This window comes from Nyctibius grandis, chromosome 29 (assembly GCF_013368605.1).
Source record: "Nyctibius grandis isolate bNycGra1 chromosome 29, bNycGra1.pri, whole genome shotgun sequence".
Taxonomy (NCBI): domain Eukaryota; kingdom Metazoa; phylum Chordata; class Aves; order Nyctibiiformes; family Nyctibiidae; genus Nyctibius; species Nyctibius grandis.
In genome coordinates, this window is record NC_090686.1 from 223425 (window position 1) to 248963 (window position 25539).

General features: G+C 68.4%; 2 protein-coding genes across 3 annotated transcripts; both read right to left on the reverse strand.

Moving 5' to 3' along the window:
• Positions 1-2027: 2027 nt before the first annotated feature.
• TSC22D3 (TSC22 domain family member 3) lies at positions 2028-17283 on the reverse strand. Of its 2 annotated transcripts, none has more exons than XM_068419777.1 (3): positions 16875-17283; positions 3875-3926; positions 2028-3293 (listed from the first exon to the last, which is right to left on the reverse strand). In XM_068419777.1, exons 1-3 carry the CDS (start codon positions 17195-17197, stop codon positions 3048-3050), a joined length of 621 nt encoding a protein of 206 aa, XP_068275878.1. In that variant the 5' UTR covers positions 17198-17283; the 3' UTR covers positions 2028-3047. The 2 variants fall into 2 exon arrangements, with proteins under 2 accessions (XP_068275878.1, XP_068275879.1); XM_068419778.1 differs by lacking the exon at positions 16875-17283 and adding an exon at positions 4224-4486.
• LOC137674544 (tetra-peptide repeat homeobox protein 1-like) lies at positions 6825-10365 on the reverse strand (the record flags this gene model as incomplete). The annotated part of the gene is made up of 1 exon (XM_068419993.1): positions 6825-10365. A coding segment is annotated over one exon (951 nt), but the record flags the coding sequence as incomplete, so codon positions are not given.
• Positions 17284-25539: the final 8256 nt, after the last annotated feature.

Consider the following 25539-nt stretch of genomic DNA (forward strand, 5'->3'; position numbering starts at 1 on the left):
TGCACCTCCATCACACCTGCCTTAGGGCCTGGCTCCGTGTCCCCTCCTCCTGCTGCCCCTGGTCCCCCTCCTCAAGCAAGGTGCATCCCTGCTGGGGGGGGACCGGGGGGGGCTGACTGGCACCCGCGCTGCCCAGGGGATAGCACTGCCGAGCGCGGTGCCAGCGGGGCGGGGGGCCCTTATCTCCCTTGGGTGCCGCACACCCTGTACCGCTTCCTCCAGGGCTGCGGCACGGGACAGCGTGTCCAGAAGGACCGGGCTGGCTGTGAAGGGTGTTTCCAAGCCTTTCCCATAACCAGAGGGCCTGGGAAGGGTGCGGAGTGTCTTTGGGTGATGTGGGGGTGTTTGTAGACCTCCTCCGGCCCCCCGATGCAGCAGGAGCTGGGGAGCAGGCCCTGTGCACCCCGGGGTGGGGGGAGCAGCCCCTTCCCCTTGGCCACTGCACCCACAGGCTTGCTGGGTGCTCAGCCCGAGGGTTCCGCTCCCGCTGCTCCCAGGAGACCCCCAGGACAGCGCCGGGGCCCGGCTCAGCCTGGCACAGCTCTGCGGTGGCATGTGCCAGCGGCAGGGAGGGGTTCCTGGCGGGGCTGCCCTGTGCCATTGGCTGGCGCAGTGTCACACCACGCTGCGGGGACACGGGAAGGCTCTGCCCACCCGCGGGAGGAAGGCTGAGCTGGAGCAAGGGGTTTGGGGCGAGGGGGTTTTGCCGAGCCGTGATGAGCGGGGTCTGCCTGGGTGCCACTGCCCGTCCCCCAGGGCTGCGGGGAGGGGACAGAGGACGGGGAGAGAGGTGGCAAACAGGGCTCCAAACACCATCACTGCATCCCTCGAATGCAGCCTGGGTGTGAGGTAGAGAGCCCATCGCTGCAGCCCAGCCCTTCCCCGGGCGGAGGGGTGCAGAAGGACGGGCAGACAGTTCCCCAGAAGCCCCAACACCCCCGTAGTGTGGGGCCAGTGCAAACACAGCTGGTGCCCCATTGCCCCGGGGACAGCCCTGCCTGGAGAGGCCCGGGCAGCACTGGGGGTGGGCTGCGTGCGTGCCCCCAGCTCGCTGCAGCGCCTGCGTGTGCGAGGGATGCGCGTACACACGGTACGGGGGTGCCTGGCCCTGCTGCACACGCGTGCACCCAGCGGGGACAGCAATCACACGCGTGGCACTTGCGCGCTCCAGGCACACGCTGAGCCCTGCACTAGTGCCGGGGCTGCCTGCGCGGGGCTGCGGCGGGGCCCCAGCCCTGGGGCTGGCGGGGCGGGGAGGGGACAGGCAGCCGTAGCGGTTTCGAGCCCCCGTGGCCTGTGTTTTGCTGTTTACGCGGCGTTTCCAGGGAGCCAACCGTCCTCAGCGCCGGGCGCGCCGTGACTCACACCGCGCTGCGGCAGAGACCGCAAGCAGTGCTGCTGGCAACGCAGGGTATGGCCACCTACCACCTACCCCGGGCCACTGCTGGCCCCCTTCCCTGGGTTGGGGGTGTCTCCAGCTGGCCCAGGAGTCGTGCCCAGGGTATAAAACCCCAGGGGAGGCTGCTGCCCCTAGCTTCAGCCATCCTGCCAGCTCACACGCCTCCTGGCACCCACCAGCCTTTAACCCTCACCCAAACGTCGTAGCCACCCAGCATACCCAGAGATGGAGGGTGGTTGTTTTTTTTGCCCTCTCCCCCCTGCCCATGGGGTCAAACCCAAGGCTGGCCCATCCTCTGACCCTCACACTGTGTTCCAACATGGCTCAAAAAAAAAACCAACCCAAAATAGATCAATGATGTCTGTGAGAAGCAACAGAACAAAACCAGAGGAGAGAGGATGAGCAGAGCTGGGCTGGGGGCGCATGCAGCCCCGCACAGCCTGGGAAGAGCCTCCTCCCTGCTTGCTCCCCCTGCACCCCCCCAGGCACAGGCACAAGGACCTGCAGGCTCAGGGCCCCTTTCCCTACCTCACCCCCCCACCAGGAAGGGGCTGCCTGCTCACATCTCCGAAATCCCATCTTGGCTCAACCCCCATCCCAGCCACAGACACGCAGCTTGGGGCGCAGGTTTATACAAAAAGTAGAGTTTATTGCCATTTCTGCCTAGATTTACACAACTGTATCACCGCTTCCGACGTCCCAAGGGACATCCCGTCACTTCCCAGAGAGCTGGCCGGGGACGGGGGGGAGCCCCGAGCACAGGCCGGCTCCCCCCACCCCAGCGGGCTGGAGAACAGCCCCTGTCGTGGCCCTGCCCAGCGGCCAGCCCGGATCCTGCCAGCGCTGCCGCAAAGCTCCGTCACGGTGGGTGCCAGGGAGGGTGAATCCGTCCCTCCCCGGGGCCGCTGGCAGTGCTGGCCACCCAGCCGCAGCCACTCGCCGTTCCAGTCTTGCCTCGAATCCCCCAGCTGCACAGAGACGGGCACGGCTGGCCCAGAGCAGGGCACCCACGGCCTCGTGGGCACCGCTCGCTCGCGTGCTTACACACAGACATGGCTACAGAAGACGCCCAAACTAATAAACAAGCTTTTTTTCCTTGTAATCCCCACACTGGTGTGCGTACAGCCATGCACTACGCCGCAACCGCCACCGCGGTGCCGCTCCGGTCTGGGTTCCAGCGCGCTCCCGGGCGGCGAGCGGGACAAATCTGCATTGCACTAAACCACGGTCTTCCTCCAACGTCAGGCTTGGCCAGAGACCCCCCCGCACAGCGCAGCAAAGGCACGGGGCTCGGCGTGCACTCCTTCAGCCGTGGGCTTCCCTTAGGGTGCCAGAGGCCGCCTGGCACTGCCGGGGTGCCACGGACGCCCAGGTCCCAGCAGAGCCCGGGATGGGCAGCCTGCAGATTTACTCCTGGCACAGGGCGGGTTGGATGGGGAGGGCTCAGCTGCCTGCGTCTCCCTCGCAGAAGAGCATCCTCGTGCCGGACGCAGCCGCTTGCTCTGCTGGCTGGCCGGGGTTGCCCGGGGAGCACGGCTCAGCGCCGGGGTCTGGCAGTCCTTCGTGTGAGATGAAGGTGGAAACGATTTTGCAGGAGATTAAGTAGAAAGAGTTCTGTGGCTCTGCCCACCCCGAGGACAGAGCCACCTTACACCGCAGAGCCCCCCGAGTGCTGGGCCGGGGCGGCCGCCCCCGGGCTCTGCTCCTCCGGGCACAGCACCTCCGTGGGGAGCCGGGACTGGAACTTCTCCAGCTGCTCGGGGCTGGCGAGGGTCTTCAGGAGGCTGTTTTCACGCTCCAGCTGGGAGTTTTTCTCCAACAGTTCTTTGATCTGCTCTTTCAGGACCTCCACCTCCTCCCGCACCGCGTACATCAGGTGATTTTTCACAAGATCCTGCAAAAGACCATCAAAGAGACTGATCACTTGATGGTTATGCCCTGGGGTTGCTCCTACCCTGCCCCACAAAGCTCTGCCCCAGCCACTCTCCAAGTGCCACAAGGGCCTTTCCCAAAGGCTGTCCCTCCCCATGCCACCCTTGGCACCCAGGCCAGGGCTCGGTGCTCACCCAGCGTAGCCCCCCCAGGCCAGCACCCACAGCGTCCCTCCAGTCCCCCCAGCTCACGCTGCCTCCAGAGGCACGCTCCAGCTCCCCCCCACCCCATTCGGGGGTCTGGCAGGCTGCGGTCCCCTATCACCCCTGGGACCTGGCTGGGTCACCCCCACATCCCCGGAGGGTCCCTCCCAGGTCCCCCCCTCGCCGGGCTCCCTGCGCACTGCGGCGCTGCCGGAGCCAATGAGCTCAGCCAGCTGCGGCAGGCAGACAAAGGAGCTGCTCTGCCCAGCAACAGGCTGGGGAGCAGGGACCCCCCTCCGGCCAGAGCACCCACCCGGGGAGTGGGGACCCCCCTCCGGGCAAGAGCACCCGGGGGGCCCCGGAGCGAGGTGTGCGGGGGGGGGGTAGCGCTGCGGCTCACCATTGCCTGCTCGATCTTGTTGTCGATGGCCACCACGCTGGCTCCGGAGGCACTGGAAGAGAGCGGGGGGCAGAGCGTGAGCAGCGAGCCCCGAGCACCCCCTTCCCCGCGGGATCCAGGCACGGCCCGACCCCAGGCTGCAGCTCCCCAGGGCTTCCCCCTTCGCTGGGGGCCAACACACCGGTGTGTCCCCCCGGAGCAACAATGCACCCGGACCCGCCCTGAGCGGGGGCAACGCCGCGGGCTCTCCGGGGCACCGAGACGCCCCTTCACCGGGGGGCAACGCACCCGGCCCCCCCAGCAGCAACCCAGCGAGGCGGAGCGCGGCCGGTACCGGGGCCACCCGTACCTGTTGTCGAGCTTCACGGAGACCACGTCCCCCCCAAGCAGGGAGGAGAAGAAGGAGATGGAGAAGTTGTGGAGCTGGTAGACAGCCACCTCCATGGGGGACTGGTACATGCCGGTGCTCATGGCTACGGCTGCGGCGAGCTACGCGGCCAGACGGGACGAGCAGGACGCACTGCGGGTGCCCCCCCCGCCACCCCCGCTTATATAGGCGGGGTCCGCCCCGTCGGGCGGTGCCAGCGGGCCCGGGGCCGCCCGTCGCCCCACAGCGCCGCACCCGGGATGGCCCCGGTGCTGCGCCTCGGTCCCCGGCACGGCACCCCCGCACGGCACCGCGACCCCCTGGTACTGCACCCCTGCACCGCACCCCTGCACCCCACTGCCGCACCCCTGCGCCTCCCCGTTGCACCCCAGCAGAGCACGGCCCCCTCCCAGTGCAGGACCCCTGCCCCCCAGTATTGTGTCCTCGCGACGCTCCACCCCTAATCTGGACACCCAGAGCCCTGCCAGCCCGCCCGGCCCTGGCACCTCCCGGCCCCGCACACTCCGCCGCAGCCCCCCCGCCTCGGGATCCCCTCCCTGCGCTCCCCGCACACAGCCGGGACGGGGGTTCAGCTGTGGGGGGGAAAACGCGGCGCAAAACAAGCCCGGGGCCGCCGTCGCCCCGCCCGCCCCGACGTGACCCCCCCGGGGCTCCGGGGCCGCGCTCGGGCCGGGGGGGGGCCGCCGCTCCGCGGCCGGGGCCGGCACTGCAGGGGAGGGGGGGCCCGATCCGGGCGGGGTGGGGACTGGGGCGCCCCGGGGTGCTGGGGGAATGCTGGGGGTGCGCAGCCGGGGGCCAGGTCTGCGCGGTGTGGGCGCGGGGCGGCGTCCCCCCCGTGCACACGCGTGTGCAAGCGCCGGGGTCACGCCGGTTCCCCCACCGCACCCACAGAGAGACTCGCACACAGAGCAAGCGTGTCTCCTCCGTGGGGCGCAGGCAAGGCCCCCCCAAACGCCCCCAGCAGCACGGGGGTGCTGGGGCTGGCGTTGCCCACCGCGGCGGTGCTCCCCCCGCGCTCGGTTGCCCTCCCGGGCTGCCCCGCCAGCTCCAGGGCTGACCTCTGGACCGGGATGCGGCGGGACTTTGCTCAGCACCCGGGCGGTCGCCCCGCTGATGCCACTGCCACCGACGCCGCTGGGCTCGTCCTTCGCAGCCAGGGCGGGTGCTGATGCTGAACGAGACCCCGCGAGAGAGCCCGTGCCATGGCGCAGCGTCCGAGAAAGCGCTGGCAGGGGCTCCTGCACCCCAGAGATGCTGCACAGGACCCCAAATCCCCTGACCCAGGGGGTGCTGAAGGTGCCCGGCACCTGGCTGGAGGGTGCCAGCACGGGAAGCGCCCCAAAGACCCCCCAACTGGCAGGTGTGCTGCCGTGCTTCTTCCTCAGGGAAAGGGCCGAGGGTGGGCGGAGCTTCCCTGTCAGAAAGGGAAACTGAGGCACAGTGCAGCATGGCTGCTGCTTAGAGCAGGTCCCTGCCAGCTTGCTCCCCAGAAAATCACCCCCCCACTTCCCAGGGCAGGATGAGGACCCGGTGTCTGGAGCGGCGAAGGACACAGGCACCCTGCCTGGGACACTGTGCTGCCCGGGCACGCGCAGGTGCCCCCAGACCCACAGGTTTGATGTGGGGATGCGAGAAAGCACCTTCTCCTCCCTGGTGGGGACTGCGCATGGGAGGGGTCCTTCTCCCCAGAGCACACGTGTGGGACCCCTTCGTCTCTCTGTCTGCGGGGGATGGTGCTCATCCACCCGTGCTGGCACCAGCCTGGCCCACGCCAAGCCGCTGGGCAGGGGCCGAGCAGGGGGGCTGGCACTGCAGAGAGCAGGCACGGGCTTGTCCCCCCGCAAGCCCCGGGGCTGGCGCGTGTCCCCCCGCCCTGCCCGCAGCCAGGCCCTACTCACCAGTCCCTCCTCCTGAAGAGGCTCGGGGAGTACGGCGGCTGGAAGGCCATGCCGGCGCGCGGACCCCTCTCCAGCCCTCCGCTCCCCTGGCAGCGATGCTCGCTCTGCCCGCAGCCGCGTCCCCGGGCCCGTGGGGTGGCAGGGACAGCCCGGGTGCCAGCCGCATCCCGGGGCCACGGCCATGGGGTAAACACGCCGGGCGCATGACCTCAGCCGCGCTCAATCGGCCCTTTCAGTGGCCAGTGGGCCAGCGTGTCAGCCCGAGCCACCCCGAGCCTCGCCGGTGCCGAGCGCGGCGCGGGCACTGTCCCCCTCCACGGGCAGATGAAAGGCACCCTGTGTGCACTTGTCCCCGGGCAGCTGGCGGTGGGCAGGGTGGCAGCCCCCGTACACGGGCACAGCTCTGTCCCCTGGCCAGGACAAGCCCAGGCCACCCACGCTGGGGTCCCGTGGCTTGGTTCGACCTCGCAGCTCAGGGGAGCAGGGGAGAGGCATTTTCCCACCCACGGTTGTGCTGTCTCCTGCAGAGGGGTGGGCAGCAGCAGGGAGAAGGGGTGGGCAGACACCAGCTGCCCCTAGCCCTGGCAGCCGTGCCTCAGTTTCCCCAGCTCCCCACCTCCCGTGCTGCAGCACCCCCAGCCCCGGCCCAGCCCCCTCTCGGCAGGTCCCCCCTCTGTGGGGATGCAGCCCACCCCCGGCAGCCCCTCGCCCGCACACCCGCTGGGGCACGGGGCTTCTGCTGCAGGCACCTGCATGGGCGTGGGGTGCACGCGAACACGGGCACCCCTTGCAGCCCGTGCAAGTCGTGTGTGCACACACGCACACACGCCCTGCACACGCAGGCACACGCAGGCACACGCAGGTACACACAGGCACACGCGGGCACACGCAGGCACACACAGGCACACGTGGGCACACACAACCTGCACACACAGGCACACGCAGGCACACGCAGGCACACACACCCTGCTCACGCAGGCACACACGGGCAGACCCCCGCAGACTTGCTCACGCTCCTTGCACGTACAGGGGCATTTTCTAGCCCACGCGGGCACGGCCCCTGCCCACAGATGCACACCCTGCCTGCACGCACACGCTCGTGCATCCCACACGCACACGTGCGTGTGCACGCACACCCCACCCCACGCCCCTCCTGTGTGCCAATGCCTCCCGCACGTGCTGCAGTGCTGCCCCTGCACACCCCCTCCTCGCCCTGACTCACGGCTCACGCACACGCACCCCCCCCCGTGCCCGCACACGCGGTGCAGGGGGGGGCACCCCCAGCCCAGCTGGCATCGTGGAGGTGGGAGCAGCAGCCCCCCGCTCTCTGCCGGACCCTGGCTTGTGCTTGGCTCTCCCCAGGGACCCGCGCAGGAGCCGCTGCCCATCCAAACGCCTCCCGCAGCAGCAGGGTCCTGCGTGGGGCTCCAGCTGCGTCCCGAGCGGTGGGGGGCCCTTTCCCAGCCCTGCTGGCCCCGGCCCACAGCCTTGCCGGGCTGCTGGCCCCACACCAGCAGGGATGCTGGGATCTGCTTCCTCTCCCACCGCCCCTCTCCCGCTCCTCCGGGGCCTGCAGAGCAGGGTGGGCATCGTCCCTCCTTGCTCCTCCTGAAGAGCAGGGCACCATGGACTTGCTGCTGCCCTGCGGCACCAGAGGCCACGGAGACGGGCGCCTTGGAGCAGGCTGGGCGAGAGGGGCAGCAGCACGGCAGCTCTTGCCTCATGTGTGCAGCTCTGGGAGGTTCGGCAGGCAGGGCTCCGGCTCGTGCCTGTGGTTATTTTGGGAACAATAACAGCAGCCGCGATAGAGCGTAATTGTGACACTAATTGCTGCGCTCTCTGGGGGAAAAAAAAACCCCGTGGCTGTCATCGAGCAGCTAGGAGAGGTGGTGAAACCAGGCGCTTGCTGCTGGCACCCCCAGCAACGGCCCCGCAGGGTACCCCAAAGCTATGAGCAGCCCCTCAGGCAGCCACACACAGCCTGTGCCCCGGCCGGGCGATGTCAGCCCCGATGGCCGAGGTGACGTTTAGGGACAACCCCGCAGAGGCACGAACGAACATGGCTGGGCTGCAGCCGATGGGATCGTCCCTCTCGCCTCCCGGCACCCCACACCCACACCGTGTTGTGGGTCAGGGGATGCAGCCCCATCCCGTGGCCCCAGGGACAAGATGTGCTGCTGCACCAGGCCTCGTGCGCCGAACCCGTGCCAGGCTCTGTGGTGCCACACACCAGAGGATGCCCTCGCCCCATCAGCTGCCGGTCCTGGCTCCCCAGCCCCTGCTCTCCCCCAGCTCCAGGCCTTCCTCGCTGCTCCGCGGCAGCGTTCCTGCCTTTCCCTCTCCCAAGGCCTCCGCTCAATGGGAGGAAGGCGCTCCAGAGGGCCCGAGGCGTGGGAAATGTTTATGGCCTGGCCTCGGAGACACCGGAGAGCGAGACGGGAAAGGCGCAGAGCCAAAGCTGCCCAGGCCGCTCCGCAGAGCCAGAGCTCCAGCTCAAGGGGTCAGAGCAGAAGGGCAGAGGAAAAGCCACTGCTCGCAAACACGCGGCTAAGAAAACGCTGCCTTTCACCTCCTGAAATCCTGCAGCCGTGGCCGTGCCGGCCAAGGGGACCGGGGATGCCAGCGCCAGGGCCAGCCGTGCCCAGGGGTAGCCGGGGGCATCAGTGATGGCTGGGGCTCGCGGGAGCCCGTGGTGGGAAGGGCTGGGTGGGGGACAGGTCTGCGGAGCCCCCGTCTCGCCCCACAGCCCTCTCCTGCTGCGGGGGAGGGAGGGGTGACGCCCGGGGGCTGCCCAGGGGCAAGCAGGCAGCTGTGTCACCTGCTGTCCCACTCCCTGCGTCCCCAAGCGCTCGTGGGGGGCTGGGGGCCGGTCCCGAGGGCTGCGGGGCCACGCCAGCTCTTGGCCAGCTCTTGGCTTCCCCACCCTGAAGGTGTCCTGGCCGAGGTGTTTACTGCGGACCTGGCTCACCCCCAGCTCAGCCGGTGCCTTCAGGGGCTGTGCGGGACCTGCGGCAGCCCCTTGCAACCAGGAGCCCTGTGATGTGGGAACCTGGTTCGTGCCCACCAAGGCCTTGGAGGGCTCATAAACCCCCCAACCCAGCACGTGCTGCTCCAGAGCAGAGGGCAACCCCTCCTGGGCACGTCCGTAAGGCAAGACCCTGCCTGCAGAGCCCGTGCTGCTGGCCTGGCTGGACCTAGTCCCAGTCCCAGGGCTTGGGGACACCACAGCAAGGGGGGAGAGCTGCGCAGGGCGGTCACGGCCTTTGCGATGCTGGGGAAGCCCAGGGAGGGTTTGCAATCGGGGATGGCCGATGGGGGACCTGTCCTCCCCTCCCTCCATCACTGACCAGAGGCAGAGCAAGCTCCTGCGGGCGGCGGGGACCTGCGGAGTGCCGGGGCCGTGGGCAGGGGACAGGGCTGACCCTCCGCTGGCAGCGGGGCACGGGCAGGGATTGGGGTATGGGCAGGGGATGGGGCACGGGCAGGGGATGGGGCACAGGCAGGGATTGGGGTACGGGCAGGGATTGGGGTATGGGCAGGGGATGGGGCACGGGCAGGGATTGGGGCACAGGCAGGGATTGGGGCACAGGCAGGGATTGGGGCGCAGGCAGGGGACGGGGCGCGGGCAGGGATTGGGGCGCGGGCAGGGATTGGGGCGCGGGCAGGGATTGGGGTACAGGCAGGGGATGGGGCACGGGCAGGGATTGGGGCGCAGGCAGGGGACGGGGCGCGGGCAGGGATTGGGGCGCAGGCAGGGGCCGGGGCGCGGGGACTCCTCCGCCCCGCTGGGCTGGCGGCGGCGCGGGCGGAGGAGGGACCCTGGCAGGCTCCCCCGTCCAGCTGCTGGGCTGCTTCCTCTGATAAAGGCGCTTGGCTGTACTCCCAGTTCTGTGTTTGCTGGCGTGCGAGCGCACACCCCGAGCCGGCCTGCTGAGAGCTGCAATTTTTTCTTGCTCTAACTTTGTCACCGGCCCCCCTCTCCCTCCCGTGTGCCCCGGCAGTGGTGCGAGGAGGGGGTCAGAGATGCCCCGGCTCCGGCACAGCCCTCCCTGCGGTGCTGTACCGAGGCCACGGCGTCCCCAGGCGTGCTGGGGCAGGAGGGGAAGAGGGAAAAAGGCTGATCTGTGTTTGTCCACACCAGCCCCCCGCTGCCCCCTGCGCCCGCCCAGCCCCTGCGGGGTCCCACGGCCACAGCACGTGGGGGGAAGGCGTCAGGGATGGCACAGCCCTGCAAAACCCCCGTGGCATTCCCACGGCATGGCACGGCTGCAGCGGGGGGAGCAGGGCCAGCCCCTGGCAGGGACGCCCAGCCCCAGGGCAGAGCTGTCACCCACAAATCTGTCCGCAGAGCAAGCACTTCACACCCACGGGCCCTGCGGGGTGGAGTCCCGTAACTGAACCCCGTGTTGTCACCTCCCTTGGTGGCCATGCCCTGCCCCGCAGGGCTCCTGCCAGCCTGTGAACGTCACGCCTGTCCTCGCCCCGTAGCCCCCTGTATCCCCTCGGGCTGGATCACCCCCAGACCCTGGCTGCCCTCCTCCGGCCCGGTTTTGGGGTACCGGGGACAGAACGGAGGTGGCCGTGATGCTGAAGGGACCCCCCGCAGCACCAGGGACACGCAGTGTCCTGCAGCCCCCGAGCGCGGCGGGCAGGGGGCTGCCGGTGGGCGGGGGGCTGCCAGCCCGGGCTCTGCCCTCCCCGAGGCCCTCTCTGGCACAGAGCCGGCTTCTCTGGAGATCCCCAGCCCGAGAGAGGAACCCCAAGGCCTCCAGCACCCGCCCAGAGAAATGCCCGTCCCCTCCGCAGGCTGGCACGGGCGCTCCAGAGGCAGCTCGGTGCTGGCAGCTGCTGCCCCGCGGCGTGCGGGAGCGCCCGGCTCGCTAATTGGGGAGCAGCTCGTTACATAACGAGAGGGCAGAGGCTGGGAAGCTGCGAGAGAGCAGCGCGTCAGCACCCTGTGCGACCACACGCTGCTGTGCCAGCCCAGAGCGAACCACGGCCAAGGACACCCCTCCATCCTTCCCCGTTCAGAGGTGCCCGCGCGCTCTCCTGCCTGGCCCCGTGGGGGTGCTCGGGCGGAGCCCAGCACCCCCCAGCCCCGTCCCCGTGGCGGGGTGCGGAGCCCGGCCAGGCACAAGCTGGGGGGGGCTGGGAGCCACGAGCCAGCGCCCGCAGGAGGTCAGGCCGGGACGCGGCGGGGCCGCGCGGTGCCAGCACAGCCCGTTATTAATACCCCGCCTGGCCTTTGCGAAGAATCCTGGGCATCTCGGAGCGGGGACGCTGCGTTAGAGCCCGTCCCCCGCTGACATTTCAGAGCAATAACAACACGAAAGACAATAAGCTGTCAGCGGGACGCATACCTGCGGCGCTGCCGTGGCTCCCCGTGTGCCAGCCATCACCCGGCTCGTGCCAACCCTTGGGGACAACCTGAGACCGTCCCCTGCCTCCAAACTGCCCAGAGCAGTCCTGCTCTGGGATCACCAGGGTGGGCTCGCTCCACGCCTTGTCCTGCCCCGTGGCATCAGCCACCCCGCTGCCCAGCTGGCCAGGGCTGCGAGCCCCCGGGGCCAGGGGGTCAGCTGGGCAGGGGGCGCTCAGGGCTTCTGCTCTGCCCCCGGAGTCATTGTGCAGCAAAAGCCCCTCAAATGTCTCCGTCTGTCTAAGCATAGACAGAGGATGACGAACTCCTGTCCCCAAGCCAGCCATGTGTGGCACCTGGATAAATATAACCCAGCGCTCGCTGGCAAAGCTGGACAGGCTGCAGCCTTTAATGCCCCTCCAGACCTTGCCCCCCCCCACACCCCCGGGTATCCTCTCCCCTCCACAAACGGGGTCTCTGTCGCTTCCCAAGGGCAGGATCCGCCTGGAACCCCCCTCCCTTGGCAGCCACCTTACGGTGTGCACACACATGCCGCCGTCACGTCCCCTGTGCCCACACACAGCTGCCAGGCTCTGCAACAAGCGCCCTGAGCCCCCGTCCCACGCAGGTCATGGTGCCCCCCATGCTACAGGGCCGGCTTTAACCCTCTCCGCGCTGGGAGGCAGCTGGGAGGCGGCACGGGGTCCCAGCACAGAGGAGCACACTGGGGCACGGCGTGCCCGCAAAGGCCTTGCCCATGGCACCCACGGCTGCGCCGTGTGCCCGGTGGGAGCTGCCATGCCGGCCAGGCTGTGAAAGGCTTCCCCTGTGAAAGGCAGCGCCTGAGCACCCGCAGGAGGCTGAGGTGCCTGCGCAGCTGGCGTTGGCATCACTAGCCTTGAGCTCAGCCGTGCCAGCCCCCTTGGCTGTAGCCATGTGGCCAGGGGCAGATGGATCCATCCTCAGGGGCTGGAGGTGCTGAGCAGGACTCTCCAGTGCTGCAGGGCACGTTGGGGAATCTCCTGGCTGGAGGGAGGTGGGTCTCGCAGACGCAGGCAGGGACGGGCACAGTGTGGCACACGCCGCCACCAGCCCTGCCGAGCCGTGCCGAGCCGTGCCAAGCACGCTGTGCCACAGACGAGCCCCGGCCACGAGCCCCCGCAAGCCCGGCCTGCGGGGACGTCGCCCTGAAGCCTGCTGGGTCCCGGGCGGGGGTCTCGTGGGGTCCCGCGATGGAAGCCAAGGCGGGCACAGCAGCCTGGCATCTCCCGGGCGATGGGAGGACTTGGGCACGCCGAGGTCAGCTGCCCCCCGGGGCTAAGGCTCCCGCTGCCGCAGCGAGAGCTCCCAGCACCGCGCCGGTCTGCAGGGCTGGGCCAGCCACGCTGCGGGACACGGGCCAGGCCACGTGCAGCCCCGTCCCACGAGAGCAGAGCAAACACCCGGGGCGCTGGTCCCGAGCGGGAGGGTGGCTCAGAGCCCTCCCCGGGCAGTGCTGCCCCGCGGGGCCGGGGCTCGGCTGCCCGCTCCCACGCCCACCCCTCTCTCACGGCCCCTCGCCCCTCAATGCCTCCTTGTTGCTCCAGCCCACTCGGCCGGCAGGAATGCGCTCCCCGGCCCCGCCGCCCGCGATGCCCTTTACGCCCTGGCTCCATCTCCTCCTCCTCCATCGCTGTTGCAAAGTGACACCCGACAGACGGGCACAGACGGTGCCGTGCCACAGATGCCACCCTGGCACCTCCGCCTGGGCAGCTCCTGCTCGCCGGCCTGACCCCACAGTGGGGATGGTGGTCCTGCCCGGCTTCCCCCACCCCGATCCCCCCTTCCCGCAGCTCCCGGCCTCCCTGCCATGCCCTCGGCCTGCCCAGGACCTGGGGGAAGGCAGCGCCCAGCCCCTCCAGGGCTCAGACCCAGGGGTGGGTCACTGCCCACCCTGTTCCGCGGAGCAGCAGGTCCCGCAGTGCCCGGGGAGGGTCTGGCTGGGCAGGGACGTGCCCCCGCCGCCCATCGCAGGCTGGCCAGGCTGCCCGACCTTACCCAGGAGGGCTGGGCAGGGAGCGCTGGCACGGGCTGGTCGGTGTGGGCGAGCAGGTTGGCACATATCTCCTCTCCCCATCCCAGAGCCAGGCGGGGCCCTGCTTGAATCACACACCCGGGAGGGTGCTGCTCTGACCCCCTCCCACACCGCCAGCTCCCCGCAGCCCCCCAGCCCCAGGAAAGGTGCCACACGGTCACGGGGCTGCTCTACCCATCCCCACGCTTGGTCAGTCTCGTTGCCTGGGTCTTGGAAGGGTCTTGGATGAGCAACCCTGGGATAACGCTGACATTGTGGAGGGATGGCAGAGACCTTTCTGCCCCCAGCGCCAGCATCTGCGGGGGGCTGTGTCACTCAGCCAGCACGGTGGCAGCTGGCCTCCCTATACCTGGTGCTTCCGTGCGAGCTTGGCCCCTTGGCACTGCCCAGGTCTCCTTGGAGAGCAGTTCACAATGCCCCCTTTTTGCACAGGATCCCACGCACTCCCCGAGCAGGAGGGCTTCCTGCAGGAGTGTCAGCCCTGTCAGCACTTGGTCCAGAGCATCCCTCCCTCGTGCATCCCTCCCAGCATCCCTGCAGCGAGCAAAGAGCACGGAGAGCCTGGCAGGGACCTCCCAGCCAGGGCAAACCCCCAGAGACAGGCTGGAAACGCTGAATGTTGTCCGATACCCCCAGCACCGATCTGACCCTGACGTGCAGACCCAGCACGGGCTGAACTGTCTCCAGCAGCCCCAGAGCCAGACCCGCGCTCCAGATGCAGCTGCTTGGTCCTCCCGTGCCACGCTGGACTCAGGCCACGCACGAGTGTGTGCATCCACGCGACCTCCCCCTCCTCCCGTGCTGGTGTAGGAGCACATCAGCTAAAACAAGGGGCACAAACCTGCTCGGGTTCCACAGTGCCAGCAGCAAGGGTGCCCTTATCAGGCCTGTTATCGGGGTGTTCCTCTGGCACCCACAATCCCCTGCTTTGTGTGCTATCACCTCGTGGGTATCTTGGCTCGTTCCCCAGGAGGAGAAAGTTCAGGCTGGAGCAAAACAACAGCAAACACAGGTGTGGGCACACCTGCCCCCAGTGCCCGGGGCCGTGCCCCCCAGCTCCCCCACGCCGTGCCACCCAGGGGGGAAGGGGGATCTCCCAAGCAGCCTCCAGACCCTGCCTGGGAGCAGGGTGCAATGGAGGGACACCACAGCTCTGCACCACGCCATGGCACAGCCTGTCATGGACAGGAACACCCAGAGCCTCTCGGGACACAACCCACGCCAGGGTATGGAGGACAGGCGTGGGTGCTGCAGCGAGGGGCACCGAGGGGAACAAACCCCCGTCGCCTGGCACCTCCGCTCGCTCCCTACCTCAGCAGAGCGGCCCGGTTCTCACCAGGAGCACCGTGGGTCCTGCTCCAGCACGGACCAGTTCAAAGCAGCAAGCTGTGCCCACACCGCTGGGCACTGCCACCGCCTTCCCCAGGCGAGCAGCCGGGTGCTTGGCTCTGACCCCCAGCCCCGGCAGCCCGCGCTGGGGACGGCGTCTCGCTTCCCCTCGATGCCAACTGGCTGCAGCCTCCTGCAGCGAAGGGAAATCTCTCGCTCCTGTTTTCCACCTGGCTGGGTGGGTTCGCTGCTCGGTGCCGCCGGGAGCCGGGCGGGTGCCGGGCGCCTTGGCCAGCGTCCCGGCTCCTCCTTTCCCACCTGAGCGGCAGCTCAGCGTTATGTAAGTGCAGGAAGAGCCTCTCCGCCGAGGAGGGCTCGGGGGGAGCAGCCTGCTCAGCGCCAGACGCTGGCTGGGGCGAGGAGGCATGCGCGCACCGCCTGGGTGGCTGGCACGCGTGGGGCAGCCACGTGTGAGCCCACCCGCCTCCCCGCGCCGGGCGCCTCGCACGCCCGTGCACGGCCCAGCAGCACGCCCACGGGCACGTGCAGGGAGGGCAGGGGACAGCGAGGTGTCTGCGAGCGTGCCCCACCTGTGCTGCCCAGCTGCGTGCTACCTGCCCGCACATCACCCACCCGCACGCTGCCCATCCACGCGCTGCCCCACGCACGGCGGAGGAGCGAGCCCCGGAGCTGCTGCTTGCCCTGCCACATACACACCGACAGGCCACGTGTCCCCTCAGCCCGGGGAGGGCAGATGCGTCCCACCTGCTGATGCCACAGGCAGCTCGGGGTGCTCCCACCCTGCGGCTCCCTGCAGCAGCCCCTGGGCCACCTCAGCTTTCCCGAGGCTGAGCCGGAGAGCCCCGGGCCTGCCAGCCCGCAGCACAGGCTGCTCCCCGCTGTCTCACCAGCCCTCCATGGTGGCTGGGCACCAGGGCCAGGCCCATCGCAGAGCTGGAGGTGCCAGTGCAGGACCTGAGACAGCTCTGTCCCCTCCACGCCCCTGGGGACCCCCTCATCGGCCGGTGACCCTGCCGGGTGGCAGCCCCGGGGACCCCCGTTCGGCCTCCTCTGCCCGCGATGCCAGAGCAGGGGGGGAGCCCGCACTCCTGCCTTCCCCAGCGCTGGCAGGGCGAAGCCCAGCCCCTGGCAAGTGCATGACGCCAGTCCTGGGCACGTCCCGCTGCTTGGGTGCAGGCTGCCCCATCCCAGAGCTGCCTGCTCTGAGCTGAGCGAGCAGCTCAGTCAGGGGCAGAGTCACTTTCCAGGGACGGGAAATGTCACCCAGGCCAAATCAGTCTCCACTCAGTCTCCTCCAGGGAGAGACAGGGAAGCTGCTGAAGGAGCAGGACCTGGCAGCAGGACTCTTGGGCTCCCTACCCGCTTTCTCACTAACTCTAAAGGTGGCTTTCGAGGCAGCACAGCTGTTTCCCAAGTGACAAGCTGCCCCTCTCCACGCAGGACTAAGAGGACGATGCCCGTTTGACGCTGGGCACTGTCCATGCCCCTGCAGGCAATGTCTGTGTGGGTAAGATGTAGCCAAGGAGATGAACACAGAGTCCGGGGGCCAAGACACACAGCTGGAGGCTGCTGTCACTGCCCGGACAGGCACGGGGCACCAGCAGAGGGGCACCGCTGGCCATCACGGGGCAGAGCCACCGGACCTGCGCCCAGGGACTGGGCTGGCACCACCCATGGCGGGCAGACTGGGATCCCTGCCACACGCGGCCGCTCGTGCTTCTCCCCACCCAGAAACCCCCAAGGCTGCCACCCTACCCAGCTCCAGGGTCACACGGGTGCCCCTGCCCCGGGGTCACACAGGTGCCCCTGCCAGCCTGGGGGGCTGCAGGCTCCACGTCTCACCCCGTACCGCCAGCTCCCAAGCGCGCAGCCAGCCCGGGTCCAGCTCCAGGGGCACCGGCACCCCCTCGGCGCCCGCCGGTGACACCCACCTGTGGAAGAGCAGGAGGATGGAGAGCAGGGTCTGGTCGATGTTCCTGTTGCAGATGCCCTGGTTGAAGAGGTAGCAGGGGTCCCGCACGACGGGCTCCAGCGAGTCCTGGCGCATGATGGAGCTCAGCTTGTCGGTGTTGAGGTTCTGGCGGACCAGCTGCTCCTGCAGCTGCCGGAAGCTGCTCACCGTGGGGCTGCCCAGGTTGTTGTTCTCGCCGCCGGCCGCCTCCTCCAGCCCGCTCCGGTTGGCCAGGTCCAGGCAGCAGCTGCAGCAGTCCAGCCCCACGGGCGAGCGGCACTCCTCCGCGGGCGACGAGGACATCCCGGGACCCCCCCCCCCGCGCCTCGCCACGGCGGCGCAACCGCGGCCGCTCCCGGGGGCCGCGCAGGGCGAGCGGCGACGCGACCGGCTGCCGAGCGCCGCGCCCGCCCCGGCCCCGCTGCGCCGCCCGCCCGGCCCCCCCGATACACCGCCCGCCCCTTTCCACCGCCCCGCTCCGCCCCACTGACCCCCCCCCCCCCGCTACACCGCCCGCCCCGTTCCACCGCCCCGCTCCGCCCCCCCGTTACACCGCCCGTCCCCGTTCCACCGCCCCCCCCTCTATACCGCCCCCCCCTCTATACCGCCCCCCCGGCCCCGCCGCCCCCCCCTTCAATACCGCCCGCCCATCCCCACCGCCCCGCTCCGCCCCGCTGCCCCCCCCCGCTACACCGCCCGCCCCGCCCGGCCCCGTTCCACCACACCCCCACCCCGCTACACCGCCCGCCCATCCCCGCTGCCCCGCTCCGCCCCGCCGCCCCCACCGCTACACCGCCCGCTCCTCCCGCCCCGTCCCCGCTGCCCCCCCCCCTCCTCGCTCCGCCCCGCCGCTCCTGCCCCCGCAGCCCCGCACACCCCCCGCGTGGGTCCCCGAGGTGCTTTCTGCCCCCACCCCCCCCGGCAGCCCTGAGCCGGCAGCGGGCCCTCGGGGATTGGGGGGTGCGCGGCCCCCCCGAGCTGGCGGCGGGAGGTGGCCCGGGAGAGGGGCCGCGGTGGCCCCAGCGCCAGCGGGGACCCCCTGCCCGCTCCGTGCCTCCTGGGGGGGGGAGCAGAGGGGCTCAGCGGGGCCGGGTTGGCTTCGGCAGGGACCCCCCCCCGAGGCTTTGGCAGGGACCACGCGGCTCCAGAGCAGAGGGAAAAGGGGCAGAAAAGCCCCCGGGATGGCGGATGGAGCCGGGGTCACCCGGCAGCACCGCCGGGGCTGGGAGCCGCTGAACCCCGAGCCGAGAGAGGCACAGGTGGAACATGTGCGGGGAGAGTCGGGGTGGGCCAGGCCGTGGGGGCCGTTGGGGTTTGCCGGCAGCGTGCTGGGGGCTCTGGGGGGACGCAGGGGGAACGGGAAACTTCTGAGTCCTGGCAGGAGCATGTCCCCCACCAGTGAGCCACACTGGTCTCTGTGGCCTGGCGAAGAGCCGATGGGGCTCATCGCGCTGCCCCGATGGTGATGGGATACAGGCCAAAACCTGCAGAAATGTGGGGATGGCTGGGCTGGGACACCCGGGATGAGGAACGGGAGGACACCGGGGTCCCAGCAAAGGAGCACACACAGAAACTGGGTGAGAGAGGGCAGGCAGCGTGCGTGGGGCAGCTGGGCTGGGCTGCCATCACCGTCGGTTGATGACCCCTCCAAGCCAGCTGGGACATCCCTCACCCCATCGGAGAGGAAAACATCTGGACAAAACCACCGGGAGCTGCTGCAGAAGGGCTGGCCAAGGATCTGAGAGCAGCGGAGCTGCCCGAGGGAAGGAGCAGGCAGGCTTCTGAGAGCCCACCCCGGGCAGGAGGGGGAGTGGGGGCAGCGGGAGGAAGTCTGCAGGGAGGAATTGCAAAGGGATTGACGGCAGGAGCCGCAGAAAGCAGCGATCGGAGGAGAGCAGCGGGTCTGAAGTGCACAGAATTGATAAGCAGAGATAAACCAGGTCAAAATCTGGCAGGGCAAAGCCACCAAAAGCACCGGGGCAGCCGGGATCCTGGCGCTTGTGTGAGATGTTAACAGGGCAGCTAATGCCGCTGAAGGGAAGGCAGAAGCGTTCAATAAACATTTCTGTTCCCTATTTGGCGAGAAGGAGGAAGAAACATTTGCATCACATGAGGATGAAGCACTTTCCAGTCCATTAGTAACCAAGGAAGGCACAGGACAGCGTCTGCCACAGATAAACAGCTGTAGAAGTGTCCAAGGAGACCTGTGGGCAGCGCTTCTCGTTCTGTGTCAATCCAGCAGTCCCGGGGACCGGCCAGGATTCGGCCCTGCCAGTGGAGTGGCACTAGCAGGGGGTCCAGGCGTGGGGCGGGGGTGACCGGCAGCCCTGGGAGGATGCTGGAACCAGGCGAATTCCTGAAGGAGGGGGGACCCACAGGCTGCCACAGGGGCGTCCCCTCTCTCTGGGGCGCTGGTGGATGCTGAGGATTGTTTTCAAGGTGTTTCCTCACCCCTTCCAGCGGTCGCCGAGGCGCTGAACCCCACTGGAGGGAAGGGAAGGGAAGCCGAGCCTTGTTGATCAACCCTGCGTGGGGTGTGCCAGCAGCATCGGCACAGCCTGGCAGCGGGGCTGGCGAGGGGGTCCCTGGGTGACCCCACTGCTGGTGAGAGGGTCCCTGGGTGACCCCCACTGCTGCCAGGGCCCACGGGAGCAGGAGGGTGCTGAGGTTTCTTCTCTTCCCTCCCTCCAGCTGGAAAACACCCCTCGCAAGCCGGGGAGGGGGGGGCCCTACCTGGTGCCCTGGGGGGCTGCGGCCCCGGGCAGAGCTGTGCCCCACACCGGGGGCTGTGGGGCGGGTGCCGGGGGAGCGGCGGCAGGCTGCTGCCCTCCCGTGGGCACAGGGGGTAGGACACGTCCCCTGCTCGCCCCCGGCCCCCCGGCTCTGCCCTCCGCCGTGCCCAGGCCGGGTCCTGCCCGTCCCCGGCGGCCGGTGCCCCCGGCCGGGCGCGGGGCTCCCTTGGCGCAGCGGCCGTCGGGCCGCCCGTCGGGGCTGCTGCTGGTCTCGGCAGGGCGCGTCACCTCCCTCCGCCGGGAAGGAGCCCGGGGTACGGGTCAGCGGCTGCTGCCGGCTCCTTCTGCCCTTCAGCGGCGGTTCCCGGCCCAGCGCCCCCGGAGCTGCCTCCCGGGGCTCTCCCAAACGGGAGGGGCTGCCCCACACCAGCCCTGCCGCTCCCCGGCCACCAGCTCCTCGCTCCCCATCCGCAACCGGCCCGTGTCACAGGCTGCCACATTCTTGCTCGCGAGCCTCGCAAGCCACGACAGGCTCCCTAAAGCCCCAGATCCTGGAGCCACGTGATGGGACGAGGCCATCAGCCGGGAGCAGGCATCCAGCCCTGCTGCTGGCGGCGGCAGCTGAAAAGTAGGTTTCCTATGTTTAGCTCTGGCCTTTTTGGGTCCTGCTGTTCTCAGGACTGGGACAGTGCTGATTGCTGCCTGCAGCCCCACGCACCCGCTTTCCTCAAGGGCACCCGGCTGCGCCGCGCCCCAGGCGAGGCAGCCCGCACCCAGACACGGGCAGAGGCCCTGCCAGCCCCCAGTCACGCCTGGCACAGGCCGATAAGCCGGAGGGAGCGAGGACTCGCTGAGGGAGCAGGGGACGGCTGAGGCCGGTGCATTGCACCCAGAGAGGCTCCATGTCGCTCTCTTGGCTCTAAACAGGGTTCCCTTCTCCTGGCTGAAATGTGGGGTGCTCTGCTCCCGGCTCAGTGCAGGGACCCCAGCCCTGCCCCTGCTTCTCCTGCAGCCCCCCCAGGCTAAAGGGGCCGACGGGCTGGGAAGGGGAGCTGTGCCATGGAGGGACCCGGGCTCAGCCAGCCCCGTGCTGGCCGTGGGCTGAGCAGCTCCCTCTTCTCTTTGCAGGGAGACCCCAAGCCAGGAGCTGTGGGCTGCAAGGTCTGTCCAGGTCCCACGGCCACAGCCCACCTTCCCAATGCAACCCTCCCCGGGGGGCCTGGGAGAAGAGGCTGCACCCCGTCCTGATCTCAGGGTGTCCCCAGAGCCACTCTCTCTCCTTGCAGATCCCTGCTGCAGCTGGGTCAGCGCCAGGCAGGGCTCCAGGCGCAGTCTGGCTGTGCCGCTTTCCCCATCCCTTCCCCACTGGTGCCTTGGAGGGGGCCGGTTTATGTAGCGGGGCCACGCGGTCCAGGGGAGCTCGCCGGCTGCCGGCCCCGCTGTCAGGCAGACCCCCCCTGCGCCTCCGCAGGGTGCTAAGAATAACCAGCGCCGTCAGCAGCCGTGATATTTGCAGGCGCCCGCCGGTGCCACCCCCTCTCCAGGCTGCTGGGCACAGGATGCATCTGCTGCCTGACGTCAGCCGCCAGCCTCGCGGGGGGACGGGTGGGCAGAATGGGGGGGGCATGTGTGGCTGGTGAGGGGGGGCCTGTGCCCCCCTCCTGCCGGGGCTGGGGCATGAACGCTGTGGTGGGACACGGGGGTATTGCTGCCTGCATCCGTGTACCCAGCGTGGGGACCTGTCGAGCTGCTGGCCCACTGTGTCCCGCTTTTCCTGGTGTCCCACAAAGAGGTGCCTCGTCCTGAGCTCCGCGGGACACCCAGGAGCTCGGGGAAACCTCCAGGGCTGGGTGGCCGTAGCTCTGCCTTCCTGCCCGGCCCTGCTCCACAGCTGCCAACAGAGCCGGAGCCACGTGCGAAGGGACGGGGACCCAGCCGGGCTCTGTTGCCTGGTGAAGGGTGTCCTCCATGGCGGGGGATGAGACACCCCGGAGCTGCCCGTGGTGGTGCAGGGCGGTGTGTGGGGCAGCTCCCTGCACACCTGAGCAGCCCCTTTCCCCTGGGCATGGGGCCGTGGGGGCTGGTGCAGCTCTCCTCCAGGTCTGCCTGAAGCCCAGCTCTGCAGCCGGCAGAGGAGCGGGGCTGTGGGTGCCCCCAGCTGCTGCCACCCTGTTTTGGGGTGTCCCATTGAGCCCACGCTCTCCTGAAACCCAGCTGCCGATGTGGGGATGGGGTCAGGCAGGGAGGGGGCAGGTCGACAGAGAGGGGACCCTGCTCCACCGCAAACGTGGGTGGGACGTCCCCCCCAGCCCTCCTCCTCCGAGGACTTGCAGGCTATGTCCCCCCCAGCCCCAGCCTGTGCCCTCGAAGGGGTGGGTCGTGCTGGGACACACCAAGGGCTAACGCAGCCCTGGCAGCTGCCGCGCTTGCATAAGGGTGACGGGGGCCTTCCTCCCGGCGACGGTGAGTCACGCAGCCCGCGCCAGCCTCGCGTGTTTTCCTCTTTGTGTAACGCTCCGGCAAATCATTTCAAAAGCCGTGACAGGCCCCGGCCGAGGAGCTTCCACCACTGCCCTTCCTCCGGTGCGGGGACGCGCACGGCCCCCAGAGCGACCACTGGCACTCGGAGGACTCTCCCAGCTGGGCCAGGGGCAAGGGCTTGTTTCAACGCAAGACTTCCCAGCTCACTCGGGAGGGGTTAAAGTCAACTGGGCTTCCCCACTGGGTCGGTGCAAGCCTGGGAAAGCCTTGCACGGGCTGGGGCGAGCAGCCCTCGCAGCGTTAAACTGCCCTCGGGCTCTGCCAGGCGCACGCAGAAGGGTGGCAGGAGCTTCAGGGACACACCGCTGGGGGGTCTTGAAATAATTACAGCCACGCAGAGGTGCGGGTTTGTTGCTGGCCAGCTCTGTGCTGCTCCTCCGGCTTAGAAATCAGGTGTTGGAGCTGGCTGACTGCTGCCCGTGGCTGGGGATGGGGAAGCCTCTGGGAGCGCGGGCGAGGCTTTGCCCGGAGGCTGAGCGGGGACGAAGCCACGCGGCGGCTTGGGCAGCTCTCAGCGGTTTTTTGGAAGCGTAACACAGGCTGCGTGTCCCTTTGGTGAGAAAGAATTGCTTGTGCTGGGGGTATAAAGTCCGTGGCTGCAATTAGACACATCACACCGTGGTGAAAAACGCTTCCCGGGGTGCCGGTGGGTGACAAGCCACCCCGCAGGGCCATGCCGCAGGCAGGTGCCCCTCTCCCCTGTGCCCAGAGCTTCTCGCTCAGCCGCTCCCCTGCCTCAGTTTCCAGCCTGGACTCTCACCTTGTTCTCGCACGCCTGGGAGGTTTCTCCCTCCCTGCTGGCATCTCCACGCTTTAGGAATGTCACCCCATTCCCCCATGGGCTGCTCCAGGTGGAACAAACCCCAGCACAACGTGGAGGAGATGGTGGCAGCTGGTGGGTGGAGCAGGGAGGACCCGGGTCATGGCTGGGGGCTGAGGAGAGGGTGGGCACGGCGGGCACGGGGCACGGGCGATGCTGGACCATACCGGGATCGTCCGAGGTGAGGAGGGGACGTGGCGCAGCTGGGGTGCTGCAGGGGATGCAGGAGGAGGTGGGAGCCACCCCACATCCCCACACCCGTGGCAGCAGCAGGCAGCAGTCTGGAGGGGAGCGCAAACGCCGCCAGCCCCGAGCCTCTCCTGGGCACGTGTGTGCCCGCACACATGCACATGCTCATGCCGCTTCCCCTCCTCATCTTCTCCTCTCTGCGGGGCTTCTCTGTTCTCCAGCCGGATTTGGCAGTCACGGCAAGTACCAGGAATGTCTTATTTTTGGTGGCATTTGAAAGAATGTACAAATATTCAACAAGACATTTATGTCTTTCCCTTGGGGCTCGCTAGCTGTTTCCCCACGGCAATAGACTCCGGTTTTGAGCATTTTGAATCCTGAGCAATGCTTTTGGCCGTGAATCCACCTTCCCAGCCCTTTGGGAGGGAAAACCCTCGTCTAGATGGACAAAGGCTCTCCTGGCGCTGGGCTGTCTGGGCTGGGTGCTGCGTGCCTGGGCTGGGCGCAGGCTGCTTGTGTTGGGTTCACTTCAGGTCATGCACACCCAGCACCAGAGCCTGGGGCCAAACCCTGAGGCAGCCACGCGTCCCGTGGAAGACCCATCCCAGCGTCCACCCTCCTTTGCCCCGTGGGTGGCAGGGACCCCGGCTCATGGCTGCATGTCCCCAGACGTCATTCCCAGGCGGATCCCGGCTCCGTGCCATGGCTCTTCAACTTGCTGCCGTGGGACGTTGGGAGCCAGGTCCTCCGGCCACCCCTGGCAGCCAAAGGAGCATCTCCTCCAGCCACATGGCCTGTGCTAGCACCAGGCAGGGACCGGTGTGTGCTGCAGACGGGCTCACCCCCAAGGAATCCTGCGCCGCCCTTGTCCTGGGGCTGGCAAGTCCCTTGTCCCTCCCGTGACAGCGAAGGAGCTGCTGTTGTTTACAGACGCTGGTGGAGGAGGCGTGACACAGCAGCGGTGCTTCCGAAACCACCTAATCCGAGGTATTAAAAACCGATCATCCCTGCAAAGCAATTCACTTCCCTGGAAAGCCCCCGCGGTTATGGGATCGTTGTTAATTCACGGGAGATATTACAACTTATCGAAAAGACAGAAGCAGCACAGCCATGGGTATAATTTCTAATTCTGCCTTTAATTAACAGTGGTGCTGGGTTGCCCAGCTGTGGCACTGCCAGGAGCTGCCACACAGTAAATCCCCACCTAAGACAGTCACTTGAGTGACCACGGAGATTGGGGCTTTATTAATATGAATGAAGTTGCATTATATTTAATTGAGTGTGGAAACTAATTTAACCGTGCTCAATGCTTGGCCAATCAGTGCCAAAACCGATGGGCAAAGTCTCGTTCTTGCCAGGTTTTCCCGTGATCAGAGGATGATGATGGAGGCTGCCCGAATCGGGGGCATTCCTGAGAGGAGTGAAGCCTGTTCAGAGTACGGGGGATCAAACAGGGACCTGTGGCTCCAGCTGCCCGCTCGAATGTCCCCGGGTGATGGGGGTCCACGGGGACGGTCCTGCTCACAGCCTGGCCAGGGGACAGCAGACCTGTCTCCTCTGGGTCCCTCCACATTGGGCTGCCCAGCCCACGCGTGCCCATGGGCACACGCTGTGAACGCAGACACGCACAGACACGCATCGGTGTGCAAACCCTGACACGCGTGTGCGAACACACATGTACATGCGGAGTGGGCTTGCCGTGCTGGGGCAGCCAGGAGCAGGGCTGGCACCCGGACTGGCACCCGGGGATGGCACCCGGACTGGCACCCGGAGCGGGTCTCCGTCGCCCTCTGCAGCAGCCACTGGATGGCAGCAAGTCCCCAGCGCTGGGCCACCAGTGCCACTGGGAGCGGGGAGCTGGGCTGGATGGTGCCGGGCAGGGGGCCAGGGGGCTTGTGGGGAGCAGGCGAGGGGACGTGGTCCCTGCGGTGCCCCGGGGGGCAGGAGGGGTTTCCCTGTGGTACAGGGTGGCCGGAGCCAGGGTGCCCCTTATCGAGCCCGGTGAGGTCTTGGCATGAGGGCTGGTGGCTTGGGGGGCAGTAACAGGGCAGAGGTGGGATCTGCCCTGGGGACAGGGCAGATCCCGCTGCAAACAGCCCCGCGGTGCTGGAAGCTGCCCCATGAGTGGTGGGCACAGAGCAGCCTGCACAAATGCCAGTGGTGAAGACACCGTAGCGTAAATGATGCTCCTGTTTGGCCCCTCTTGAGCCTTTGATGCTAATTATTGGAGGCTTAATGAAAGCACAGGGGCTGCAGTCCCTGTAAACACAGTGGGGAGAACAGCCCTTAAAACTGCACATATCTCAGGAGATTCTGCAGCAAACGGCTTCTGATCCTAAAGACCCCCCTTGCACAGAAGCGTG

Bases quoted from the DNA above. Each gene is read 5' to 3' on its own strand.
- TSC22D3 (XM_068419777.1), bottom strand. From the start codon at position 17,197: ATGTCCTCGTCGCCCGCGGAGGAGTGCCGCTCGCCCGTGGGGCTGGAC. The intron at 3,927-16,874 runs GTGGGTGTCACC...GCTCTCTTCCAG, and splicing joins ATCCTCCTGCTCTTCCACAG to TGCCTCCGGAGCCAGCGTGG. The intron at 3,294-3,874 runs GTGAGCCGCAGC...GGTCTTTTGCAG, and splicing joins ACAAGATCGAGCAGGCAATG to GATCTTGTGAAAAATCACCT.